This window comes from Eschrichtius robustus, chromosome 11 (genome assembly GCF_028021215.1).
Source record: "Eschrichtius robustus isolate mEscRob2 chromosome 11, mEscRob2.pri, whole genome shotgun sequence".
NCBI classification, from domain to species: Eukaryota; Metazoa; Chordata; class Mammalia; order Artiodactyla; family Eschrichtiidae; genus Eschrichtius; species Eschrichtius robustus.
Genome location: NC_090834.1, coordinates 13,363,570 through 13,391,465, shown reverse-complemented (window position 1 = coordinate 13,391,465; position 27,896 = coordinate 13,363,570). Strand labels below are relative to the sequence as shown.

Here is a 27,896-nt window from a genome sequence, read left to right as displayed (position 1 = left end):
GGGGTCTCGGAGACAGCCTGTCGTCCAAGCCCCTGCTCCCTGCTTTGGGGACCCATCACTCGTCCCAGTCTAGGTGGGTGCCCAGGGGGACCCTCACCACCCACAAAGCCCAGGACTTCCCCTGCACGGTTTGAGGGCTGGCCAGGGAAGGGGCTGCACCTCCAGCTCTTTCAGGCTCTTCCCCCTCTGCTCCCCCTCTGAACAGGCTCTGGCTTTTGGGGAGGGGTCCCATGGGTCCCATTATGGACCCATAATGGTCCTCACACCCCCCCCACCCCTCACCCACTGCCTAAACTTCCTGCTACAACAGTCACTGCCTATGAGGATAAACTTCTTCCATTTTATTTTATCTGGGACAAGATGAGCCATTTCCAAAAGGAGTGTTACTAGGAAAATAAGAAGAATAGGAAATAAAAACATACAGGGGTGGTCAAGTTCATGGAGGACCTACTTCTTCTCCTAAGGTAATTTACCATCTAGCCACAGACTCACTAGAAATCTCTGAAGGTCAGTGCTGCTGGCAGAAAGCTTGGGCAGAAAGCCCTGGGAGGAAGTGAGGTCTGTCACTGGAGATATTCTAGCAGGGCCTTGATGCTTCCTTGGTGGGGAATGACCTTGACAGCTCACTACATAATGATGGTCCTTCACTTCTGCATAGAACTTCACGGTTTACAAAAGGGCTTTCGCTGGCGTTCTCGAGTCTTTGGTGTAATCCTAGGAATTAGGCAGAGCAAGGATTAACATCCCTGTTTTGCAGACGAGAAAACTGAGGGACAAGAGAGAAGTGGCTTTTCCCAAAGTCACAGGGAGGTGGTGGCCACACTTGCTGGGATCCACATGTTGAGCCACCAGGGCAAAGCGGCTCCACCCTCAGGGCGCCCGTGGTTCTTTCCTGACTCAGTCTCTCGTGGACGCCCATCCCACCTACCTGCCCCTTCCTCCAGGGTTGGACCACATTTGCAGGGTACTTAGCAGGTGGCTGGAGGTGATTCTGGAGTTAATGGGGCCTCAGCAGGGAGAGTGGAAACATCTCTACAGGGACACATTAGCCAGATAAACTGGGGGTCTTGAGGCTTCTGGGAGGGGCTGGGTGGGGAAGGGGACCTGAAAAGGCTAGAATTCTGGAAGCAAAGAGCCAGAAGCTGAGGGGTTATGTCTGTCTCCCTGTGAGTCATGGGTGTTGATGTTTTAGCTGTCTGTCCATCCTGGGCAGGGGTCCTCTGCAGGACCCCTCTCCTTGTAGCCTCTCCTTGTGGCAAATCTCCCAAATCAAGTGTATATTGAGAGTAGTACTCGAAATGAGGGGATTTAGATATGGAAATTCTACGTTAAAATTCTGTGAAATTCAATGGTGCTTCTCTGGGCCTTGCCAAGGTGGGGAATGCACGGCACACAGGAGGAGCTCTGGTTCTTAGAGGGGGTGCGTTGGGCTGCAGGGGGATGAGCTCCAATGCCCTGGGGTCGCTGGGGTCCAGGGGTTCGGAAGACTCAGGAAATCTGGAGGACTTCAGGATCTGGACACTTCTGGGGAGGTCAGGAGGAGAGGAGCAGCTTAGTTCTGGCAAGTTCTCTGAGTGGCACCATGGCAAGCCTGAGAGATTTGATTACATTTGTTCACCCCTCTCAAGTTGAGGGGAAAACAACCTCAAGAAAAGAAACAGGGGACACCTGGACTCTGGGTCCTTCTTGGGAAAAACACTGGAAGAGGTCAGACTTGGATTGGGGGTGGGCGTCTGGGTGGGGGAGGTGTGGGATGGTATTGCCTGTGCGCAGGCCACGTGCATCATAACACCTGCCCCTCACTGCAGCCCGTGAAGTAGGCCTTATTGTCTCCATTTTACCCCACTTGCCCCAAATCACCAAGCTAATAAGAGACAGATTTGACTGAACAGATTTGACTGACAGATTTGACTGAACCTAGGTCTGTATGACTCCCAAACTGGGCCCGCCCACCAATGTTTGCGTGCGCCTAGGCTGTGCTTCGGGATTCTGGATACTACCTCAAAGGGGCCTGTGTATGTTCCACACATTTCGTAAGTTATAAGCTGGTGTAAAACTGTGACCATGGTGGCATTTTGTTTCTTTTTAATGGGAGGTTCGGTAGGGAGCAAAGAGCACTTGGCTTGGAGTCAGAAGGCCTGGGTCCAAGTTATGAGTCTACCACCCACCACCTGTGTGACTTTGGGCCAGACGTTTAACATCCCTGAGCCTCGGGTTAATCATCAGCTAAATGGGGTTCCTTGCTGACCTTCCCAGCTGGCTGTGAGGATCCTGGGGTGCCGAGTGCCCTCCGGCTACCCAAAGTGCCTGGTCTAGTCTAGTTGATTCCTGATGCAAACGTTTACCTGGAGGTCCTCCCCACGCTGGGTATTCTACATCTTGTCCAGATCACTTTTCGTTTTCCAGAGTCATCTGTGATACCATCTCTTCCAGGAAGCTTTTCCTATGAGCCCCGCCTGCCCCTGATGACTCCATCTGATACCAAACGTGGTTCCCACAAGCTCAGTCAATCCCCGCCTGGGATACTTGTTGCTTTGTGTACTGAAACTTGTGTCAGGCCCAGGATGCCCCCAGGAGTTAGGCTGGTGTGGCCCCCTCTCCTGGCTCTTCTCCCACTCTGTTGTCAGGACATGACTCTGCCCTTTAGGAGCGCTGCAGGCAGTGGGCAGGGTGGTACAATGGTTAGAGCATGGCCTCTGAGGTCAGACTGCCTGGGTTCGAAGCCCAGCTCCCCACCAGCAAACTCTGTGACTTTGGACAACTCTCTTCATTTCTCTGGTAATGATGGTAATAGTAATTCTAAGTCTGAGGTAAGGATTTAATATCATAGAGTAATTTGAACAATGCCTGACACTTAGTGAGTGATATTATAAGTCTTAGCGATTATTAAAAGCTCTTGATTCACTGTGTAATTTCCAAATGTCATACAAGTGTAAGGAATTCTTACTGTTGTTAGCCTTCTGGGACTCGATTTCCCCATTTGTGGGTTGGGGCAAATGATCTTTGAGGTTGCTCTGGTTCTAATGGTCTATAGTTCTAAAATAGGCAGATAGATGTCTTGCTTGGGATCTGCACATGTTGTGCTGTAGGGGCAAAAGGATAGGGCAAAGGGCGGGGCACCGCAGGACCCAGGCTCAGGAAGGGAGAGGATGATCGCTGGGAGGTGATGGCAGAAAACACCTAAAATTTAGAGGCAGCAGGTGTTGGAGGGTGAGTCTTCCCAATCAGGCGGGTCCTGTGTGCTGTTTTCACCCAGAGCCTGCAGGAAGGCCAGTACCAACCAGCTTTGGGCCCCAGTTCCCTTGTGAGCCTGTGATGTCTCCTGAAAGAGCTGCACGTAAGGGACCTACACTTTTCATTGATCGAAACCCCAAGTCTTTCTAGGGTGAACTCCGGAGGAAAACCCTGGAGACACATAGCAGCTGGCACCCCGTAAGTACGCTGTCAGAGGAGACATGGGGAGCCCACTCCCACTGTGGTTTTCCCAGTGGGGACCGCTTCTCTGCTCAGCCCTTGTAAGGCTTGGATCTCTGCTCTGCTAGCAGGACAGATCCGTCACTTCTCTGCAGAGGAGCGTGGCGTGGGGTGTTCTCACCGGTGAGGGGGCTGCTGCCCACCCTCCCCCATACTCCCCCTGCTGCAGCAAGCCAGACTCTTCTGGAAGCTGCCCCTGCTCACTATCACCCCAGACACCTGGCCTCAGGATCAATTACAGTAGATAGAGGCAATGGAATGGGGCGTGGTGATTCATCACTGTCAGGGCTGCGAGGGACCTGTGACCCCAGCCCCGCTTTGTCTCCATGGGTAGCCCAGGAGAGGCCACCAAGCTCCCATCTCCCCGGTTCTTTGTTCCACACGTAGAAAGTCATGAAATCAGAGAGGTGAAGGGTTTTGCTCAAAGTCACTGGGTGAGACGTGGCAGAGAGGAAGCAGAGCTCAGCCTCCTGATTCCCAGTCCAGGCATCTTTCCAGCACATTACCTGCCTCCTGCCTTCGGTCCAGCCCTGACCACCTGCACTTGCCTGCCAACCCATTATCATCAGCAGCGAAAAGCCCATCTGGGTGTTGCTCACCGTCCCCTGCCTTTTTTTTGTGAAACTCCAGGAAAACTGCATTGCTTACAAATCGATCGTGGGGAGCAGAGGAAGGTTTCCCAGCTAATTCCACCCCGTGTCATCATCGTGACACTTCGACAGCTCATTTCAGCCATAGGGCATTGCTTTGTGTCTTGTGTCAGAATTCCTGATTGCCGAAGGCAGGCCCTTCCTTCCTGCTACTCTGGGACTCTTTCAGAGCACACACCACCCTCCCTCCTCCTCTGGCTCTACCTGTCCTGTCCCCGCCTCCCCAGGGCCTCCTAGGCACCTAGAACAGGGACCTGTCCCCAGATGACCACAGAGTGGCTGGCTAACCCATCCTCCAGGGAATGCATGACAATGGATTTCCCAAAAAAATTTTTTTAAGTCTAGGACCCTTTCAGAACTCCAAATCTCTGATAGTCATATGAAAGTGTTGACATCCTTAGTCATCAGGGAAATGCAAATTAAATCACGAGATACCTCTATGCCCTTGCCAGATGGCTAAACCTAGAAGGATAGATGATACCAAGTGTGGGCAAGGAAGTGGAGGCATCAGAACCGTCTTACACTGGGGCATAAACTGGAAAACTGTTTGGCTGTATCTATCGATCCTAATTCCGTTCTAAACAGAAATGAGTGTTAAGTGCTCCAAAGTTACATACAAGACTGTTTGCAGCAACTTTATTCATAATTGCCCCAAACTGGAAACCACATACATATTCACTAATGACAGAATAGACGACTGCACTGTGGCACATTCACACGATAGAATATTACACAGCGAGGAGAAGCACACCGCACGGATACATCTCATAGACATCGTATTGAGTGAAAGAAGCCAGACACACAAGTAAGTGTGCACTTTGCATGCTTCCATTTATGTGAAGTTCCAGAATGGGGGTGTTTGCCTGAGAGGGAGCTTGAGCGAGCCTCCGTGACTTGATCTGGGGCTGATGACGTGGATGTATACCTATAACATGGTTATAAAAATATGGAGCTGTTCCCTTAAGATTTGACACTTTACTGTCGGTATCCCTCAATACAATTTTCTTTTAAGTTAAAAATAACAAAGGGTTATAACCTGACACAGAATCCTGGAAAGTAAAACAATGGAAAGTTGAGACCCACCCTCTTGCCTCCCACCTCAGGAGGCTCTGGGGCATTCCTGAAGATGAAACTTTGGAGGGCATGCTGGAAGCCTTTGCTCTGGAGTAAGTGTGGCCTCAGGTTCCCACAGCTGGCCCCAGTCCCCCACCCCCTGGCGGTGGCCTAGCATAGGAATCCCCACCAAGGCCACGCCCTTGAGGGACACGTCGCAGCCCCTCAATGCCTGTGTCCCTCCCACTAGCTGGTGGGTCTTTGCGTGGGATGATGCAAGTCAGGGAGAAAGGAACTAAGGGGATGGTCACCCCATAGCCAGGAAGGCGCAGAGCTGGGATTCTACTTGGACTTGGCAAGAGTCCTAGTGCCTGATGTCGTTCCTATGACAGGTTCTGTTTCCATGCTGCAATTTGCTGCTGCTAAGGGCAGTTGCACAGTGGTGAAAATAATAGTAAGAGCTAATATTATCCTAGCTTAACCGAGCACTTACTCTGTTCCAGGCATTGTGTTAAGTACTTTATAAACGGATGATTCTCCTTTAATCCCCACAGCAACCCTCTGTGGTAGGTGCCACTGTTATCTGCTTTACAACTAACTTTCTCTCTCTATAACTATCTTTATTCATCCCAGCAGTCTGTTCACATGGATTGAGAAATAAAGCTCAGGGAAAGCAAGCAACTTGCCTAAGGTTCACACAGCTGACAAGTGGTAGGACTAGGGATTGAATCGAGATCAATGGACCCTAAGGCCCTGCCTCTTTCCTTTTACCAGGTTTTCAATAGATGTCGAGTGTGAACTCAACTGATGATAGAACCAGCCTCTGAAAGGATCCCAACAGGCTGAAATGCTGACTTTGTCATTAAGATAAAACAGAGCAGAGATACATGAAAAGCGCCACATTTAGGAGAAAAATAGACAGCCCAAGTACAGGGTGAGAGAGATCTGCTCACAGGCAGCACACATGAAAAAGACTCAAAGGTTTATTCATCCACCCATGCATCCAGAAATTTAACCACCACGACTGAGCCCCTCTGTGTTCCATACCATCACCATGAGGTCAGCTGGGTTGGCTGTGCCACAGAGTAAGAGAGAGTACGCTAGGTTCAGGGAGGACATACAGATAGTCTCCCACCCCTCCACCCCCATCGCCTGCTGGTCAGATCTGTTCCTGGAAACAGCATTTATTCCCTGGCCCTCAGAATGGGAGGGAGCTGGTAATGGGTTTTCTTCAGGAACAGCTGGACTAATGGGATTTTTTTCAAAGGCTCTTTTTTTCTTAGAGCAGTTTTAGGTTCACAGCAAAATTGAAAGACACAGAGAATTCCCATATACCCCCTGCCCCCATATATTCACAGCCACCACTACCAAAATCTCTCACCAAAGTTGTACATTTGTTACAATCAGTGAACCTCCAGAGATACATTATGACCACCCAAAGTCCAAAGATAACTGGGATTTTTGATGTGAGTCAAGTCACATCAAGTCAACTCCGCCAAGGCTTGAACCCAGGTTTGCCTGACTCCTAAGTCCAGGTTCCTAACAGATGTGTTGCTAAGTGGCCTGATGACTAGAGGGAGAATCATATGAAAAAGAGGTTGGGCCAGGAGTAATCATCTCCAAATACCTGAAGGACTGTCCTAGGAAGGCCAGATCACGTAGCTTCTCCGGGAAATACCTAGACCAATGGGTGAAACTTAGGGGAGGGAAATTTTGTCTGAATAGAGAAGTTGCCTTTTGATGCTAGGGCTTAGCTCTAGAGGTAGTGCGGTGCCCCTCTCCAGAGGCACCTGGGATGCTTGGAGGACAGCCCTGCCTCGGGGAGGTTGGGCCATGCCACCTGCAAGATCTCTTGACTCTCACGTGGATGAGTTCAGTTTGGTTCAACCTTTATTGACTACCCACTCTGTCCACCCTGGGCTGGGTGCTGAGGATGAATAAGATGGGATCCAGCCCTCCAGGGGCTTCCAGCCTGGTAGGAAGGCAGCTTGTGTGGTCCTATCACTTGCTGACTCTTTTCTCATCCATGGAGGCTCTCTCGAGGCTGAGGGTCCCATGGAGATGAGCTGGCCACTAACTGAGGAGCCAGTGGGTGTGAGGAGTTCAGGCTGAGGGCACCCCAGCCTGCCGTTCTGTGAGTCAGTTATTCCCCCAAAGGTCTTTGCTCCCTGTGGAATGGAATACCTTCCTCAGAGAAGGCTCTGGAGGGGCCCTCTGGCTAGTCCTTGGGCAAGGAGGAAAGGGCTTACGGGGCCCGGGTGTGCCACCTTCCCTCTCTGTCTCTCTCCGAGGGTCCCCCCTCATCTGCCTAACTGGACTCTAAGGAGACTATCACTGTCCTTCATAAACCCCATTTGCTTCTCCTAAGGTGGTAACACTACGGAGCAACAACCCCACTCGGGGCGGGCCTGCGAGACTGCCTGCCCGAGCTTTTAACTCAGGATCCCACTTTCCCTCTGACAGGTGCCCAGAGGCCAAGCGCTCAGGAATGTTCTAAACCCAGGAAACCTGCTCCATTAGTGTTACAAGCACGGTTCCATCCTGGCTCCCTACTTGCCTCCAGGGACTGGCCTCCATTGCAGTCACTGTCATCCAGGATCCCGTCTCAGAGGGGATGAGGATGGCGATGATGCAGATGATTGATGATGGTGACAATACAGAGCATATTTGGCGCCCAAACTCTTATGTGCATTAACTCACCGAATCACCTAACTACCCACCCCGCAGTCCCAGTCTCCCATCTCATGACGTGCCTCCTCCTCATGATTGACACCTTGGATGGCCTCTGCCTCCACACCGGGGGCTCTGACTCTGGCTGTTCATTGGAACCTCCTGGGTAGCTTGTTGAAAATATAGCTGTCTGGGTCCCAACCCTAGAGCTCTGACCCTATTGGCCTGGGGGTGGGGCCTGGATATTTGATTTTTTAAATCCCCAGGTGATTTGGGTTGTGTGTCCAGGGTTTAGTTCCCTGGCTCAGTGGAGCGTGTGGTGTGTGTTGATGATGCCCTGGGGCTGGTTCTTGAGCCAAGCAAGGCCATTCCTATACCTTTCCTAGCTCAGGATGAGTTTGGATGCAGCAGGGCCAGAAGGGCCAGCCTAGATGTGGCCCAAGGCAATGAAGCGAGGGTGCCCTCCAGCTAGGGAAGGCGTGGCTGGCAGAGAGGAGGGAGGGAAGAGGGCAGTGCTTGCAGCTTCTCATCTGGGAGTTGATGCTGGGGTTGGGGAGTGGGATTTGGCCTGGCTCTGCCATCCGGCCTGTAAGCCAAGGCAGAAAATAGGGTTTGGGAGCCCTATACGCCAGTACCAAGCTGGAGCCCAAGCATTGCTCCCCAGAAGTGTCTGGCTGTGGGGAGAGGACAGAGGGGGTGTAGGAGCAGGGTCTGGTTGCTGCTTTCCTCAAGCTTTCACAGAGCCCTTTCCTCTTCCATTTTCCCACCAACCTATGTGCCTCTCATTCCTCAAAACCACTGCAGATACCATCTGTGATATTATGACTTATAACAGGAAGTGTATATTTGGCCTTCGTCTTGTTCCTGGCACAAATCCTAAAACCCTTGGAATTTCCTAAGGAATAAGAGTGAGAGAGGTGTCTTGTCATTCTTAGGACATCCTTTTCAACCACGCCTGAGTTTGTGTTAATGAGCTGGCTTTTGGAAAGCACCTAAGGATGGGGGTTGGGTGCCAGGCGAACAACCAAGTTTGGAACTTTCGACCCCACCCCTGACCTCTGCGGAGGGGAGAGGGGCTGGAAATTGAGTTCAGTCACCAATGGCCAATAATTTAATGGATCATGCCTATGTGAGGAAGCCTCCATAAAACCCCGGAAGGACAGGTTTGGAGAGCTTCCAGGTAGGTGCTGGGAGAGGCTAGTTCCCTGAGGCATGGAAGCCCCACGCCCCTTTCCCATATACCTTGCCCTCTGCATCTGTTCCTTTTAACTGTTCCTGAGTGGGATCCTTTTACACTAAACCAGTAACCTAGCGAGTAAACCGGTTTCCTAAGTTCTATGAGCTGCTCTAGTAAATTAATCGAACGCAGGGAGGGGGTCGTGGGGACCTCTGATTTATAGCCAGTCAGTCAGAAGCACAGATAACAACCTGGACTTGTGATTAGCACCTGAAGTGGGAGGAGTCTTGTGCGACTGAGCCCTTAACTGTGAGATCTGATGCTGCCTCCAGGTAAATACGGTTAGAATTGAATTGATTGCTCGGTGGTGTGGGGAAAATACTACATCAGAACTGGGACCAGAATCACACCGCCTTTTCCAGGAAGTCTTCTCCATGGGCCCTGTCTGACCGATGGCTCCACTCAACACCAAGTGTGGCTCCCGAAAGCCCAGTTTACACCCCAGGCGTGTTTGTCCTATTCTGGGGCCGGGGTGGGGGACCGAGCCTTGGGTCACATCTAGTATACCCCCAAGGGAGTTAGGCTGGTACCACCCCTTCCCCTGGACTCCTCCTACTCCTACTGCTCTCAGGACATGGCCTTGTCCTTGAGCATGTTTAGCACATGCTTTCTGATGGTCTGGTTACCAAACCTTAGTTTTCTTTCTAGGCTCCAGTTCTCCACGTGCTGAACAAGTGTGTTGGACTAGAACGATCTCTTTTATTAGAAGAATTAATATAAGATGCTAAATTCCAAGCCGTCCTGAAATACTCTTAACACACCTTTGGTCTGGGGAACTTCTACACATCCTTCAGGGCTCAGGGGAAAATTCACCTCTTCTATCAAGCCTTTCAGACCTTCCCAGACAAAGTTAGTCACTCCCGTTCTGTGCTACCATGGCACTTTACACATAGCTCTGCTTCAGTCCATGGCCAGCATGGCACTGTTTTGGGGTTTAGGACCCTGGAGGCTCTGAATTCTTTGAGACCAGGGACTCTGGGTGGGACTATCACAGGGTCGCACAGTGCCTGGCCCAGCGTGGCCAAATGAATGAATGCATGAGTGGATAAATGAATCCCTCAATTCATCAAGTTCATTCCCTTAACCATCTGCAGAGGGTAAGGTTAGGAGGATGGGAGAGAGGACTCCTTGGTATGCAGAGAGGAGCTTTGGCTGCCCAGCTATCTCAGTTCTGGGCCCACAGTCGAGGTAAGGCAATGGTGGGCACACCCCAGGGGGACCTTGACCTCTCAGGTGGATCCTGTCTCCAAGCCATTCAGCGTTTTGTCCTCTGCTCTGCTGACGGTGGGGATGGAGCACAGGGGCAAGGGTTGAAGTTTGGGCAGAAGTAGCCTAACTAGCAGAAGGTTCTTCCAAAGCCTAGCTCAACTAGAAAGCTACGTGTGTCCTGGCCTCCTGGTATCTCGGGGGATGGGGCTGGGTCTGGCTTCTCCAGCCCGGAGAGGCTGTGCCTGGGACTAATTGGCTTGCCCTCCTTCGGCTGCTGGAGAAAGTCTTGGCTAATTTGCCGGAACGCTCTAGTTAAATGCCAATTAGGACATTCTGTCCATTGCTCTCTTCCAATATATTAATAATGTAATTAAGCATTTATTGCCTGTGCAAATTAAAAATTAACTTAAGCGGACAGCCTGGAAAACTGAGGAAGTGACCGCTTAAACAACCAATTTGCATCTCACTCGAGTATCAACATCCAAACACAGTCTAAGGTGCTGGGTTTGACCTTCCAGTGAGGGACCCAGCCAGCTGCCAACAGCTGCTGGCTTCTCCTGCTCCCGCCAATTCCGCCCGCCCCAAGCCCATGTTCGGAGGGCGTGGTCCTGCCCCAGACGGGCGGGAGGGCTTGCTGCTGGGCAGCCACCTAGGCTTCCAGCATCCCCACCCCCTTTTCTCAGGGGTGTATGGTGTGGATTTCAGTGAAAGGAGATGCTGCTGGGGGTGGCTGGGCGGGGGCAGTCACTGAAGCCCCTGCCACTGCCTCCCCTGGATCGATTTGTCCTGCATTCCAGCCCAGGAGATGGGAAGCAGATGGTGCTGGAGCAGGGAGGGGCGAGGTAACCAAGGAACTAGGAGACCTTCCTTCCAACAAGCCCCCTGGGGGGCGGGGCGGGGTCTCTGAGAGCTTGCAGGGGATGCAGTCGGCAGTATCCTCCAAAAAGATGAGAGGATAAAGCTCCTGTCTCTGCCCTGTCCCCAGGGATCTGTTTAACACGACAGGTGTGACATTGCTGGTTTTCTTCTCCAAACCACCACGGGAGGGGACTTGGCAGGAAGGAGCAGGACAGTGGGGGGGCGGGGGGGTGGTGAGGAGGGGAACTGGAGGGGCCTGAGTAGGAGCTCTGGGGCTGGAGGGCAGGGGACTCTAGCCAGCACAGGGCCCTCCCTCTGCACCAGCGGTCCCCAGACTCTCAGGCCGCGTGTTGAAGGGCTCCCTGCTTGTGTCTGAGCAGCCAACCCCTCCCCATGCTGCTGTCCTCGGCGGTCCCACGTGTGTGCAAGGCGGTTCAGTGGCAGCCCGGGAGCTGTGCTGAGGACTCAGGCAGGACCCTCACGTTTGCCCTTGGGGCTCCCGCAAGAGGGCGGGTTGGGGCTCCTTTGGCCTGGGCAGGGGGCTCCTTCGGGGTCCGAGTCAGTGTTCCAGAGCCATGGGAACGGGGCCCGGGGTGGAGGCCGCCTTCCTTGCACTGGGGCGCTGGCTCATCCCCGCTGTACCCTGTCCTGCCCCCAGGTCCGTGGGGAAGGGCCCAGCTCCCGAGGGACACGAAGCAACCGCGGTTGTTTTAAAGACTTTATTTATAAAAAAGTACATTTTTTTTCCTCAGTACATTTTTCAACCCATCATTTTTTTTTTTTATACAAGTAAAAGGGGGTGATGCAAACACCCCCTGGGTTAGAACCAGGAGAATCTGCTGGGCCGTCCCTGGGACCAAAGACAAAAACAGTGACTAAGAAATTGAAGCAAAGGTAGTGCATCACACTCAGGGGGGAGGGGAGGGGGCAGCTTCTCCTGGATTTTGTTTCCATTTATACAAAAAAAGAAAACAACAAAAAAAAGAAAACCATTTGTTTCGTTTGTCTGTTTCCGGCCAAGAATCCCATTCCTCACAGCAGGAGTCAGAAGAGCAGCAGCACCTGTGGGGCAGGGGCTCCTCTGGCCTTACAATCGGGCGGCAGCAGCGAGGTCCCAGAAGCCCTCACCACCTGGGCCACGGCGCAGGGGCCTGGGCACGTCTCCCCGTGGGCCTGGGGCCTGGTGGGGCCCACCTGAGGGTTCCTGGTGGCAGTCAGGCCTAGAAGGTCTCCGTCTGGCCCCCGGGAGGCCTGGCAGCCCTCCCCTCCTCCCACGTGAGCTGCCCACACCACCTAACACAATCCCCGATTCTTCTGCTTGGAGGATGGCAGAAAAATTATTGCACCAGTGACTCGGGCACGCGGGAGGGGGTTGGCATGGGGGCACATGCCTGGGAAACAGGGCCCCCGTAAGTCTCTCTTATGGCCCGAGCGCTGGGAAATCAGTTTTTCCTGAAGGGCTTTCAGCAGGACCAGCCCAGCCCCTTGGCATGTCTGTGGGGCCGGGGCACCTGTGCTTGGGTCTGTCGGGGGGCGTGCGCCAGGCCTGACGCATGGCTGCACGTGCCACGTGGGCCAGGCCTGACGTGGCTGCACGTGCGTGCCTGTGTTCCCTGATTCCATGCTGCCGCTCTTCAGATCCTTCCGATCAAAGGGGACTCAGGGTTGTTACACATTAGAACAGTATCAAAATCTTAAGGAAAGAGGGGTATTGGTGGAGTGGGGGGCGGGCAAGGACGGGGAGGGCAACAAGAGGCAGGATGACCAGTGGGGAGGCCTTGGCACAATGCAGACCAAGTTTATTTCATTTCCAGCAAAGGCAGAAGCTCAGCTCATGTTGGGGGCATGGAGGAGAAGCAAGACTTCTTCGTCTCTCTGCGGGGCCAGACCTCCACTGTGCCAGCGGCTGTGGCTATGGGCCCAGCAGTAGTACCCACCGCCCCACAAACTCGGGGCACAGAAAACCCCGTCACCCCAGGCCCAAGGGCCGACCCCGGCCTCGTGCCGACTCTTGGCCCCGGGTAGCAGCTGCCCTGCTGGGCATGCTGCTGATGGGTCCCTGCCAAGGCAGGAGCCTCCTACGTGGCCCACACATGTGGCATGGACCCCACAATTTGTGCTTTGCTGGAGGGGAGGGCTTGGAGGTGTCTTAAGGGGGACTCAGTGCTTTGGCTGGGCCCGGGGGCCTCCTAAGTCCATCATATAAGGAGGAAGAGGGGGTGGCAGTGCAGATAAGGGAGACACAAGAGGAAGAGTCCTTTCAGTCTTGTGATTTCAAGGGGACAGAGAATGCCTCTATCAGGCAGGCCCCTGGGATTTCCTCCTGCCTGGGGGCAAGGGGACCAAGCAGAGGGGCCAGGGTGGTGTGAGGGGGGATGGGGCAGTGATGTAACATGGAAAAGGTCCTCTGCCCTGGGGGGGGACACTAATACTGCTGGGAGATGCAGCCCAGCTCCTCCACCCCCTCTGCCCTGTGGCTAGAAAGACCCCAGAAGTTTCTCCCAACTCCACCCCATCCAGTACCCCCAATGCCAAGAGAGGGGAGTGCCGCCCCAGGGCTGGCATGGCTTCAGACTTCTGCTACGTGGCTACTGGGTGGTCTGGGCTGGGGTTAGGGCAGTGGGGGCTGGGGGAGGAGCATGACCCAGCTGGTGGGTCCAGGGTTGCCAGGGCAGAGATGGAGCTGGCTGGGGGTTCCATAGCAGCACCAGGGAGGGGAGGAGTAGGGTGGGAGGCTGGGGGCTCCCTTGGGAAGCCTATGGCAGGGTAGGTTGGTGCCCGTGGGGCACAGAGTGGTCTGCCTTCCTCCCCCCAACACTTGCCATCCCACAGAGCCCCTGCACCCTGGGCTAAGTTCACTGGAATCCTCATGGGCAGGCATGAACCTGCCTCTCCCATCCCAGGGTCTTTCCCATCTAGAGTGCTAGGGGGATGGGGTAGGCAAATGGAGGAACTGAGGCACTTTGAGCTGGGGGAGCAAAGAAGGGGCTGGGAGGGGCCTTCCTCCATGGTATCCTGGGGAAGACCATCCGTCTCAGGTGATTGACAGGAACCCAGAACCCCATTCAAGAAGGGAATCTACAACTCAAAGGGAAAGCTTCTCCACGGTTCCCCACCTCATCCAGAATGGAGACCAGGGATAGCTGAAGCAGGACGGGGAGGGTGGCGAGCAGGAGCTTCGGACTCAGGATCCCTGGCTCCCCGTGCCCCTCGCACTTTCTGGCAGGCCCGGAGCAGCTACATTGGCCTTTGTGGGCCAGGAGCTACCTGCGCTCTGCAGGGTCTTATCAGCTTGTGTTTGCAGAGCTCCTGTCGTGTGGGCTTCCTTCTCTGGTGCCCTCTGCATTGATCCTCCTTCACCTGTAGCTCCTGGAGGTAATTCCCTTCCGGGATCCCAGCTCTGACTCCCCAAGAAAATCAAGAGTTGCTAGCACTTGATGGATAGGGAGAAATTCAAGAAACTTCCATGCTATGAGAAGCGGTTAAGAGCCAGCCTGAGATGCTAGGGTGGAGGCACCGAAGGGCCTAGTCTCAGCTCTCCCTGGAAGCTTCTGAAGGCTGGCCCCATCCTTAGCTGGAAGGAAGGGGGAGAGGTGGAGCAGAGGGGGCGGGCCTTGGGCAGTGTCCAGCCTGGGTAAGGCATGTGACCCCAGGGGGAGCACAGGGGTAGACAAGAGCGGCATGTGTGTGTGTGTGTGTGTGTGTGTGTGTAAGTGTGCATACGTGTTGGTAGAAGTGTATGGGAAGTGTGGGCCAGAGTCTACCTAGAGTCCCGCTATGTGGGGAGCAGACTGGGGTAAAGAGGAGGGACACACCAGAGCTGGGCCACCTTAACTCTCTGGAGGCCAATGAGGAAAACAAATGTAAAACTAACCTTGCCAGGAAAACACGCTGCCCAAGGCCTCAGGTGGCGACCTCAGCTTGATTCACTTAACAAACAAAGACGACCCTGGGTGCTTTGGAAAAGCCACCCCCCCTCCCCTACCCCTTGGGCGCAATGACTGCCTGGACCGGGGGTCCGAACTCCAGCTGGTCAGCTCACGGTGGGATGGGGGAGGGGGTGCCGGGTTCCCTCTCCCAGGGAAAAAGGAGCAGCGCCTGGGGTCGGCGGCAGGGGGCTTTTCCTCTTGGAGCCCCTTCAGCCCTCCATCCGCAGAGACAGGACACAGACAAATTCCAGTGTTGGGGGCAGGGGAGGGCTGGCTCCCCAAACCCCGGAGGGAGGGACGTCTAGGTACACAAGACGGGACTAGGGCTCCCTGCGGAGGGCGGCAGGTGGGGTCAGGGGAGGAAAGGTACCAGCAACACCGAAGCCACAGTGAACACACACCATGGGGGAGGATGGGGGGGAGGCAGGGAGGAAATCAAAACAAAGCCAGGCCACGTGCCCTGGGCTCCCAGGTACCCCAGCAGCTGGGTGAGTCTCTGCCGCGCTCCTGGAGCAGTGGACGGACGGTGGGGGGCGGGCAGGGGGCGTGCGGGTGTGGGCTTGGGGCAGGGTCTCTGCAGACAGGGCTACACGTACCACTCCTTCTTGGAAATGAAAGACCCGTCGTTCTGAGAAACCATGTTTTCGGCCAAGTCCAGCTGCTCAGGGTCGTACTGGTAGCCCAGAGTCCGGTCCCCGTAGCAGCCGTCCTGATGGGCCTCCGCCTCATCCACCGTGAAGTAGGGCCGCTTGGCGTCCTCGTCGTATTTGGGGTGAGGGCCGCCCACCTTGTGCTCGCCGCCTCCGCCCTCCTCCTCCTCTTCCTCCTCGTAGCTGCTGCCGCCCAGGGGGCCGGCTTTCTTCTCGTCGTCCGAGTCCTCAGGGTACTGAAGGTTCTGGGCCATGGGCGGGTGGTGCTGGGGGATGCCGGCCTTGCTGTAGCCATTGCCGTACACGTGCTTCTTGGTGCTGTAGTCGCCCTTGAAGGTGTGCCGGCGCCGGCGCAGGGCCACCACGATCCCGCCGACCACGGCCAGCACCAGCAGAATGCTCCCCACCGCGCCCCCGATGATGGCCGTGGGCACCGGCCCGGCGCGCCGCCCGGGTTCGCGAGGAGACGGGGTGTAGGGGAACTCTGGGTGAGGACGAGAGATGGAGGGGGGACAGTGTCAGTGTCTGCTCCTGGGGAGTCAGCAGGGGTGGCAGGGGAGGGAAAGCCAGGAAGTGGGCCCGAGGTCCCCCCAGCACCCCACCCATCCAGGAGCCCAACACGCTGCAGCGTGGGTAGCTGGGGCCAGAGAGAGGCAGAGACAGCCCCGTAGCCCCAGAGCCCCCAGGCTGACTTTCTCCTTGGATGTGGAGCCAGCCCACCCATGACCCCGTGTCCAAGTAGACGCCAGTCACCGCCATGACACCCCGTGAAGTAAGTATGCTGTTAATTTCCCTCCAGCACACGAAGAGACGGGGCTTAGAGAAGTCAAATAACTTGTCCGAGGCCATCAGCCAATGACGCGTCGTTGATTCTCTTGCACCGAAAGCCTGTGCAAGTGTCACCACTGCCCCTCTGCCCGACACCTGCTGGTCACTGCGCCCCAGCACCACACCTTGGCTTCTGAGACTCGGAGCCTGGAGCAGACCGGGTGCCCCACGCCTGATTTCATCTGCTCCGAGGTGCTGGCCCCATAGATGCCCCATGAGTGCCAGAGACCCGGGCTGTGGCTCTTGGCTGCAGTCTGGCCCTGCAGGGCAGGGTGGGGGCCAGGGTGCAGCCAAGCTGGGCTATGAGCATAAGACACTCAGCATGGCTGTGCAGAAAGGGGGCGTGAGAGTACGTGAGTAGCAAAGATGACAAGTATACACAAGCGAGCACGCGTGCCGGCACACACCCTTGTTGTCACCACCGGCCCACACACATGTGCTGATGTGATGAACGTGTGTGTACGAATATGTACACACTGAGGGCAGAGCAGAAACGAGAAGGCAGAAAAGGTGAAAAGAGAAAGGAAGTGGGTGGGCAGGGCGAGAAGGCTGGGCGGGTGACTGTCGGCCAGTGGGGGCCGGGCCAGAGGCCGAAGGGGTGCCCAGGTGATGCTGAGGGAGGCGGTTTCCAGCACCACCACAGGGTGGCACCGGAGACCACGGCTGGCCTTGGACAGGAGGAGCCGGTGGGCAGGTCCAGGGCAGGCCTGGAGGGCTGACCTCGGCTGCTCCCAGCCCTCCTCTCTTCAGGCCAAGGGAGGCGGTCAATCTGGGCATATGTTGGGGCCTTTGGGAATCTGTTTCTGCCAGTTCACTCCCCGATTCAGCATCACTCCCTCCGTGGGAATCCTGTTCCTCCTCTGAGACCAGTCCCTCCTCCCAGAGGTGGAGCCGGTCTGGTGTGTGAGCCTGCGGGGTGCTGTCTGCAGCGGGAGCAGGGCAAGGATTCTAGAAGAGAAGAGGAAGCGCCTTCCACGAGTTCGGGCTGGAAGGGCTAATGAAAACACGGGGGCCGAAGAAGGGAGGCGATTTGCCTGCGTCACGTGGCTGAGCTGGGACCACCCAGAGACTCCTGCTCCGGGCCTCTCCACGGGGCGGGAGTTGGCAGAGAGAAGCACAACCACTGAGGACGCAGCTTCCCACTTGTCACCACTGCGTCCTCGGTGCAGGTCACCGAGTGGCTGCGCGATAAATATTTATTGTATATTTGTCCTCACCGCCCACTTCCAGAACAGTCTCCCTGAACCTCAAGCGTCTTCTCCTGGTTCACCAGGTCCCATCTGTTCACCGCCCTGAAAAGGGCTGCACACTTGCTCCCCGCGAGGTGGGAGGTGTTGCCACAAGAAACGCCCAAGAGGCAGCTGGCAGGAACCGAGCCACCTGTGTACTTTCAACCTGCCGGCTCCCTCTTCAGTTCTTACCCTGTACCTGCGTGCTCTCTCCTTTCGCCACCTGCCGCATCATCGCTCCATCCACCCACCCACCTATCCACTCAGCAAACATGTACCAGGCATCTGTTTCGCTAGTCACAGGATACAAGGAACTCACAGCCCAGCTGAGGAACCAAATGGCACTCTTAAGCAAAGCAGCATGCGGACATCAAGGGCGCTGGCAGATAAGGGCTTCAGGAGTGCAGTGCAGGAAAGTCCTGTGGCCTGGAGTTTGAAAAGGCTTCTTGGAGGAGAGAAGACTTAGGCCAAGCCTTGAAGGATGACTAGGACTTGGAGAGGTCAGCAGAATAAGAAAGGCATCAGGTGGAGGAACCTGCCCTTCCTCTCTGACATGTTTCCTTTGCCTTCCAATAAACACAAGGAGTCCTTGACCCTCGGCTTTCTTTTTGGAGCCTTCTGTCTGCAGACTGCACTGCTGGGCCTTCTCTCTGCTCCAGCCGCCTGGCTGGGGGCTCCATCCTTGGACCTTACCCTCTGCTTTCTGTCCTAGGGACAGACCTGGCCTCAGTGTCATGAGTTACCTTGATCCTGCTGGCTCTCCAAACCATCTCAGGTAGCTAGCCCTCCCCCAACTCTGGGGCTTTATCTCCAAAGGCCTCTGGGACAGCAGTTCCCAAGCTGTGGCCATGGAACCTCAAGCCATTGGCTCAGAGGGCTGGCAAAAATACTGGGGTCAAACGCTTCGGGAAATGTCGGTAGAGACAAAGCATCAGAGCCCTTTCATCTTCTCAGGCACACTGAACTGTAAGAGGAACACACAGTGTTTCCCAGCCTACTGGAACACAAACCCCACCCTCCTGACTCAAGGACCATTCACAGGAGAAGTATTTGGGGACACACTTTGAACACTCTTCTATCTAGCACAACCTCACTTGGAATTCTCTCCACCCACTCAAGGCCCATCCCTCCCAACATGGTTCACCGTCTTCCCTCCAAACCCACTCCATTCAACACCACAACTCCACCACCATTTGTCTACTCTTCCAGTTTAGAATCTTACTTATCTTTGACTCTTCCTTCTCCATCTCTTGGGTCAAAATCTGCCACCAAATCTTGTTGACTCTTCCTATTCAATAGCTTCTCACTTGACACCAGGTTTTACTTTTATAGTAGATCTGTGAATCTCCCACCTTCATTTGGTCTCTGTCCCCCCTTTAGTCACTCCAGCCACAGTCACCAGGTTAATTTTCACTGTGTAGACACTACCATTCCCTTTCTCAAAAGACTAGCAATGACTTCCCCATTGCCTGTTGGACCACGTCAGTCTGGTCTTCAAAGCTTCCATCACGCAACTTGATCTTGGGTCTGGCCAACTCACCGTTCTTGCTGTCCAAATAGATTCTTTTTTTTAAAAAATTAATTAATTAATTAATTAATTAATTAATTAATTTTTGGCTGTGTTGGGTCTTCGTTTCTGTGCAAGGGCTTTCTCTAGTTGCGACGAGCGGGGGCCACTCTTCATCGTGGTGCACGGGCCTCTCACTATCGCGGCCTCTCATTGCGGAGCACAGGCTCCAGACGCGCAGGCTCAGTAGTTGTGGCTCGTGGGCCCAGTTGCTCCGCAGCATGTGGTATCTTCCCAGACCAGGGCTCGAACCCCTGTCCCCTGCATTGGCAGGCGGATTCTTAACCACTGCGCCACCAGGGAAGCCCCCAAGTAGATTCTTTACTGCAGACCTTTGTTCATGCTGTTTCCCCTGCCAGGAATGCCCTTCCTCATCTCCTTCTGCCTATTTCAGTGCTTCGGTCCCTTCTTTGTGCAGCCTTCTCTTCTCCAGCTCACACTTCTCTTTCTCTTTAGAATGTTTACATACCAGTGGTCTGCAGCTTTCATTCTGGTATAAACAATAGCTTACTCCATTTCGTTAATCATATACCGACATATTACAGTAAGGCCTGATAGAACAACCTGCAGTAAATGCAAATTAGGATCTACCATGATTGGCTCTGGTCCTTCTGCCAGTTTTCAAGTGGCTAAAGTTCTTTTCTTCTGCAGGAACAGGGAGAGGGGTTGAGGAAGTGGCAGTGTCATGGTAATTTGGGACCGACTCAATTCAGTGTGTTCCAGTTGTGTACAATATTAGTTCAACTATATTTACTTTTATGCTTTCTGTAGCAACAGAGACCCAAGGAGAAGTAAATACCTCCTACATTTCACTTGACTAGACTGAATTTTTTGGGCCCCACTAATCACAGTATGGAAGAGTTTACTGTATTGCCTGTTTCACGAGAGTGGCTGCTGTCCCAACTAGTCTGTAAATTCGAATTCAAAGTAAATCTCGAACCTGACCTCTTCTCACCATCTCCATCACTACTACCCTGATCCCAGCCACTATCATCTCTCAACTGGATTATTGCAATAGCCGCCTAACTGGCTTCCCCAATTCCACTCCTTTCCCGTACAGGCTATTCTCAACACGGCAGCCACAAAGATCCTGTCAAATCTGAGAGCTGAAAATGCTCTACACGATCTGTGCCTCTGCCTTCATCTCTTGCTTTCCTCCCAGCTTGCTCCACTCCCAGCTTCCTCAGGGCCTTTGCACTGGCGGCTCTGCGCCCTGGAAAGCTCCTCCCCCAGGTGTCCCATGCTCACTGCCTCAACGCCTTCGGGGCTTGGCTCCAACTTCTCATGAAGGTCACCTTCTCACCAAGGCCTCCCCTGACTACCTTAACGAAAATCACAGCTCATGAACTCCCACCCCCAGCACTGTGAACCCCTCACCCTGCTTTTCTTTTTTCCTTATCACCTTCAAAATGACCACATAATTTTTCAAACGTATTTTATCTGTTATTTGTTGTCTGTCCTCCTGTGCTAAAGCGTAAGCTCCACGGGGACAGGGACTTTGGCTCATTGATGTACCCCCCGCCACCTAGACGGCCTGGCACGTGGCCGGAGTTCAAGAACATTTGGTGAATGAATTCTACAAAGGCAAGGCCATGTCTCAGAGGTGAGCCTCTGGGTCTCTTTCCTCTCTAGGGCCTTCTGTTTACCTTTTCCCCACCTGAGTCCTAAGTATGTTTACTCTTCCCTGGAGATTTTTGGGACCAAAGGGAACCCTGGTTATTTTGCCTACTTTAGGGCCAGCCTGCCTAGAGGCAGAAGACCGGTTAAGATGACCTTCCAGCAACGCAGACTTGTGTGGAGATGCCAAGTGAGGGTGCAGAAGGAGTGCACGTGGGGACCTAACTCATTTGTAAGCAGAGGTGGCTGTCTGGTGTGGAACAGAGCACCCTCCCCTTCCACCCCTCCAGCTGTCACATTCAGCCAGTAGCTCCCGTCTTTGTGCCAGTAGCAGAGCCTCAAAGGCCGCAGCTGGCGGGAGAGAAGAGCTGGGCCGTGGGGGTCATCTGCGCTTCCTGGTGGGGGACCAGCCGGCTCCCCTCACTTCCTCTTACGAAGGGGGCAGCCCAGCCCCACTGCTGAAGGCTTGCAGCCTCCCCTCGGGGATGGCAGGCTGGCTGGGACCCTGGGGCAGTGGAGGCTCCGCATTCCTTTGGGGCTGGGGGGGTCTCCTGACTGAGGTGGGTGGGCTGGTACGGGGGCTTTGGATGGATCGGAGGTGGAGCGAGGGTTAGGGTTTAGTCTGGTTCTAGGATCCAGAGGAGGATTGGCGTCAAAGAGAATGTTCGGGCTTCTCAAACCAACGCCTGCTGCTTCCGCAGGCAGGCAGGCAGCCAGGCAGCGCTCTGGCACCAGAAGCCTAGGCCCGGAAGCTGTGAGAACTACACCTCCCAGTGTGCAGTGCTGCGGGCCCAGGGAGGGGGGAAGGCCTGAGGTCAAGCTCTGGGAAGCCCTTCTCCTGCTCCTGCAGCTGCAGCAGCTGTGCACTGCGCAGACCAGCGGGCAGGGCCTCATGGCGGTGGAGGGGAACTGAATCCTCCCAGGGGTGTGGACGCAGCTGCCTCCCCACAGGCTCCCCAGTGCTGCCACGGGCGGCCGGAGACGGCCACATTTGCCCACAGCACAGCTGTGGGCCCCGTCTGCACACTCAGCACGCAGACATTGCTCGCCTGCTTGCCTGTGCACGTTTACACGCTCAGGGGCACACGCCCACACTCACACCCGGGCACGCACACTCGCAGGCTCACACAGCCCTCCCTTCCAGATGGACCTCCAAGCCCCGCCAACCCTTGGCCTGAAGGACTCCCGGCCTAATGCGCAGACCCTGTTGCCTTCACCCCTGATGGCTGAGCCCGCTCAGCGCTGGAAATGGAAACTGGGGACGCCCTGCACCCCGGTGGCCTTCCTGCCTGGCTCCTGGGAGTGCCCTGGACACTCTTCTCTGGACAAACCCAGTCCCAGGGACGGATGCTGCCTTCTTTGGCCTCTTTAGTCTGGTCAAGGCCATACCCTCGCAGCCCTCCCCGCCCTCAGCGTTGCCCCCAGAGGGAGGACAGAGGGGAGCTCACAGGTTTGTTTTGTGACTAGGGGCCAACCCCATGAAACCGCCCCTGGGAAATGGGCTTCTCTGCGGGCCCGGGCCCCGTGAAGTGCATCCGCAAATTCCGGTGGGTTTGTCTCTTCTGCTGTCAGTCGCACGGCCACAGCCTGGACCTGTCGTTTCCCTCTAGAAAAACCCTCCTTGTACATACAGCCCCTAACTGGTCCCCCAGGTGCCATCCACACAGCCTCCCAGGCGCTCAGTCTCGACCGCCCTCCTTGCCACGCTGCTGCTTTCGGAGGCCGCCCGTGGCCGAGAGAGAGGAAGCTCTGCTCCCCCTGTTCCTGCCTCCTCGGCCCCAGCCATTCTCCTCCTACACGCTTCCTCCATCGCCGCTCACCCACCACTCATCCTTGGAGGAACAACTCAAAGGCCACCTTCTCTGGGATCTGCGAGCCCAAGAAGCCTGTGCCAAAGTGTGTCTGTGCAGGTGGTGCAGCGGCCCTGTGCACGCGTGCCCTGCACACACGTGTGTCTCTGGCACGCACCCTGCTGCACGCCTTCCTCTGCCCTGCTCTTCATTTCCCTCGCCAGATGCGCCCAGGGCAAAGCTATTACCTGTACGATGGCCAGAATGAAAAATTAAATTTCCACTTATCCATCTCGTTCATGCATTCCTTCCAGACCAGCGGGGCTTGGAGCACAGGGCATGGCTGTGCCCCCCGGAGACCAGCCGATGCGGGAGGAAGGCTGGTGGGGTCGGCGGCTGTGTGGAAATTGCCCGTGAGTACGAGAGCGAACAGCTCTGAAAAGGCTCAGGCCGCCTGGCTGAGCCTTCCTGAGGGGGCTGAGAGACCTTCCCTTGGGACGGCCAGTGAAACAGCCCCTGGGCCCATCAGTGATTCAGGGAGCATCACGCTTCCCTGGCTCCTGCCTCACTGGGCTGTCAATGACAGAGTCCCCTTATGCAAGGCCCTTCTCACCACCCATGTGTGTGGCTTTGGTGACCACCCCCATCCTGCCCTGTATTTGGGGAGCACGTGAGGACACGCTGCGTGCCTCTTCCAGCTGGAGCCCTGGGCGGCCCCGGCCCACCTTCCCCGCAAGGCCACCTAGGCCTGACCACAGATCCCACGGAGGGCACCACTGGAGCAAACACGCCCAAGGAGATGGCTCACCTCCATGCTGGTTTCCCTTCCTTCCTTTCCTCTCTTTTCCCAGCCTGGGCCTGGGAAGTTGCTCCCTTTCCTTCCTCCTTGCTCCTGGACCTGCTGTGTCTGCCTGATGAGCAGTGCTGCACTCACGGTGGTCCTGCATTCTCCTGGGCTTTGGGAGAAGGGAGGCCCTGACTTTCCTGTCCCGGCCCTGCCTCTGGGGTAGGGCGGTACCACTTAGCCCCGTAAGCTTAGTGGGCCTCTGGCCGGTCCGCTCATGCTGGGCAGTAGGATCAATGGGAGGTCATTGCTCCCGGGTTTCTTGGCCTCCGCCCCTGATTTCCCAATCAGCAGTTTCCCCAGAGAGCCTGAGTGGTGGTGGGGGAGGCAGTGGTGGCGTTGGTGCTCCAGGGCTGGGTGAAGGTATTCCCATGCAGGAAGTCCATGCTGTGTGCTAGGCCGTGGTATATGGATTTGGCGTGATCAAAAGAAGCCTGAGATAAGTATGATGATCTCTGTATTAGAGACTAGGAAGCTGAGGCTCAGAGGGGTGAAGGCCACACAGCCAGGAAGAGCCAGTATGTGAACACACTCGGGCCAAGTCTGTACTGTCCCTCACAGGACCTGCATCCCCTCAGCTGGTCATGCTCCCTTATGACATTGTTCACCCTTATCTGCCACATGGCCAGAGCTCACGCACCTAGGAGGCTGTTATTGAGCTCTGCTCAGACTTTCTCCAGGGGGCGAGAAGTGTGTGACACTGGCCTTCCCATCCTTGCCAACTTATGGGAACCCCCAAACCCTAGAGTGGGGGAGGGGCTGTCTCAGCTTTCCCCAGGCTCCACCTCTGATACTTCTTTTTTTTTGCGGGTGGGGGGGGCGGTTAAGTAGAAAAGAATAGCGCTATCGCTTTGCCAGGCAAAGGGGGACACAGCGGGCTCATGCCCTGAAAACTGTGTGTTCCCTCTGACATTTCTACCACCTTAACCAGTCCGAGAGCCAAGAGCAGGGAGTTGAAGAAAAGAGCAAGTGACAAGTGACTCCACCCTCCTCCCAACCCTGGCGAGAGAGGTGACAGAGCAGCCCCGAGGACAGGTAGATGCAGCCCTTGGACAGCTTTGGGCTGTTTAATCAGCAGCTGTGCCTTGAATGTACCCACAGGTGAGGTCTCCCACTTCTGAGAAACAGGCTCAGAGCTAACGAATCCTCAGGACTTGCCCAAGCTCTGTGCCTGGAGCCAGGAACCGCCGCCCAACTTCCAGTATCCCTGAACCTAGCTCAGCATCTCCCTGAGGTCACTTCCTGTCCGGCTCAGTAGCAGCATGATGTCACTTCCTGTCCTAGGAGGGTCTTTCTGTCACTTTCTCATCCTGGAACTAGCTCAGATACAGGGTTAAAGACACCCTGGTTGCGAAGTTGTGATGGTAGTTTACCCCTCTATTGGCTTGTTTTGATCTTTCCATTAATAATGATAATGACAGAGACAAGATAATAACCATAGAACACGAGCCATTTATTGACAGACTGGTCTGTGCTAGGTACTTGGCCTACGTTATATAAATTCTGACAACAAGCCTTCAAGGCATGTCATATTGTGCCCATTTTACAGACGAGGGCTTGTCCAGCTGTCTGACACGGAAGCCCATGCTCCTTTCACGTTCCATGTGATGTCTCCTCCAGAACATCCCAGCCCCTGTGTTCCCTTTGCTCTAAGAGGTCAAGAGGCTGAGTCTCCCTCCCATCTGCCCTGAGAGAGAAAAATGCAGGGAAAATAGCAATTCAGTTGCAGGGCACACAAACCACCATGGCTTTGGGCTCTATCCTGGCTTTCCCTCTGTATCTTTGCTTGAGGTAAGCCTCGCCCTCCAGCCCACGCAGGTTTCCTGAACTGCAGGAGCAAAGCTCGGAGGAGATGAGCTCCTCCCACAAGCCCACCCCACCAAGGCAGCATCACAGGTGTGTTGTCGGCAGACCCATGGGCAGGCTCTAACCACGCCCACCCCCAAAACAGCATTGCTGTAAACAGCACTTCCTTCCTCTCTCCTGCAGCCTCCCTCCTGCCCCTCTCTGATTGCGGGGGGAGTCACCCTGTCTCGTGCACAACCTTCACAGAGGAAAGAGAAAAGCAAAGCAAGACCAATGGCCAGAGCTCAAGGGAGAACCAGAGAAGCAGGGAGAGGAGACGCAAATTTCCTACAGTGACACAGCCCATAGGTGGCGGATGCTGGCAGTGGAGGCAGTGGGCGTGGAGAGGCGGGGAGTGGCAGGGAAGGGTGCAGCTTCCTACCTGTGATATTGACCTCCACCTGGCCTGAGCGGGTGCCGATGGGGTTGGTGGCCTCACAGACGTAGGTTCCTGCCAGGCTGTAGTTGATAGGTCCCCTGAAGAAGAGAGTTCTGTTCTGGGCCTCCACACCCTTGGGGAGGGAGCCATTCAGCCTGCAGGGATTGGGAGACAAGGCAGACGGTTATGACTCTCCAGCCCCAAGAAGCTGCCCATGTGTCACCCACCTGACTTCAACACCATCAGCCCTTTGGCTGAGTTAACAGGCAGCCTCTGTCTTGGAAGGGGTAAAAACAATAAAAAACAACAATCATCTCTTGCATTTGGCAGTTTTGTATCATTCAGTGTTTCACATTTGCTCATCACAGCACTGACATGCAGGAGAGCAGACAGGACAGGTAGATACTGGTCCCACTTAACAGAAGAGAAACAAGGTTCAAGGCCAAGGAAACATAGCTAGAAAGTGAAAACTGGAGTTCTAGCCAGAGCTTTGGACCCTTGGCACAGTGCTCTTTCCACCACACTGGTTCCTGGTAGCTGGTCCTTGGTTTCCTGGGTAGCTGGTTAATAGTCTGGGGTCCTAACCCCAAATCTACTAAAGCTGCACCACTGGGGTCATGGCCTAGAATTTTAACAAGCTACTCAGGTAACGAGATGTGACCCATGTTTAGGAATTACGTTCCATTTCACCATCTCATTTTCTTGCTGGGCATGTCACAGGTCTTTTTCACGTGGGGAGAGTCCTAGAAGGTTCCTGAACACAGGAGACCTTTTCCTTCCTCCTGATCCTCCATGCTACAAAACTATTATTCTGTTGGGCCCGGAGCTGAAATTGGCAAGCAGGCCCTGCCCACTCGCACCTTCAGAACTACTTCTGGTTCCAGGAAGTGGATGGTGACAAACAGCTAACGTGTGTCAGTGCCTTCTACTCCCTAGAAAAAGAATGTAGACACGATCTGGGCAGCCGTCTTCTGGCCACCCATGTCAACCTGCTTCTTAGTTTCCCCATGCCCCTGTCTTTCTGCTTTCTGTGTGTTCCATCCAGCTCTTCTCTGGGAAGAACCTTGGCTCAGGCCATCAGAGCTGGCGGGGGCGGGAGGTGAGACTAGACCCTTTGAGGTCCAGGCCCAAAGTCCACGAAGCCAAGAATGGGAGGATGGGCCTTGGGGCGAGCACTCTATGAACGCAGGCATTCTGGGCTGACTGCTGCCTCTTCCCTGAGAATCTGGGGGTGCTGGAGAGAAGGAAAAGGAACAAAGAAAGATCTGGGATGCTTCAGAAAGCCAGCTTCCCTGGGGACACCTCGATAAAAATAAATACTGGGGGCTGGGGTGGGAGTGACTCAAACTGAATCACCAAAGGGGAATGACAACATTCTTTATTAGGGAGCCGAAGGAAGGCAGATCACGAGGGAAGCCCCCCTGGCAGAATGGTTTGTCCCAAGGACCCTGATGCTGTCATACAAGGGTGTGTGTGTGTGTGTGTGTGTGTGTGTGTGTGTGTGTGTGTGTGTGTGTGTGTGTGTGTGTGTGTGCGCGCGCGTGTCTCTCATGGCCCCTCTCCCCTTCTCACCGAGCAACCTGAGCCTAGACCTTCATTTCCTCTCTGCCCAAGGTTTCTGGAGGTGGAGTGGGTGGGCCTCCCTGTGACCAGCAAGGTTCCGGCAAGGCGACCAGCCAGCCCCGCAGCACTTACGTGGTCCAGTGGTACTCGGTGGCTGGGGGGTTGGCATCAGCTTTGCACTTGAGCTTCACATCCATCCGCTGCAGGTACCAGTTCCCATCAAACCCCTCGATGGTCACCTCGGGCTCGTCTGTGGGACAAGAGGTGATGTTTGAAAAGGGTGAGGTCAGGAGAGCAGGACTTGGGTGAGGGAGGCTCTGATGGGGAAGGGATGGAAGGGGAAGTGACATGGAAACAGCAGGAAGAGGGGGAAGAATGACAGGGAGGGTGGAGGTCACGGACCCTTGGAGCAGAAATAGCAGGGGAATGAGGAAGGGGGAAAGAGAGGGTGGGCAAAGGGAGAAGAGGCGGGGAGGACGTAGAACCCCCAGAAAGAGAGAGGGA

General features: G+C 55.0%; 1 protein-coding gene across 3 annotated transcripts in view; it reads right to left on the bottom strand.

The window, feature by feature from the left end:
* NECTIN1 (nectin cell adhesion molecule 1) overlaps positions 1-27,896 on the bottom strand; it is a 90,133-nt gene that overhangs the window by 9,801 nt on the left and 52,436 nt on the right. Inside the window, exons 4-6 of one of the 3 annotated variants that reach the window (XM_068555878.1) lie at positions 27,525-27,642; positions 25,833-25,984; positions 11,857-16,214 (exon numbers count right to left, since the gene is read on the bottom strand). In XM_068555878.1, the coding sequence (XP_068411979.1) occupies positions 15,667-16,214; positions 25,833-25,984; positions 27,525-27,642 (818 nt within the window). In that variant the 3' untranslated portion in view covers positions 11,857-15,666. Of the gene's footprint in view, positions 1-11,856; positions 16,215-25,061; positions 25,293-25,832; positions 25,985-27,524; positions 27,643-27,896 lie in introns of those variants that run through there. The other 2 variants (XM_068555881.1, XM_068555880.1) reach the window with 2 other exon arrangements.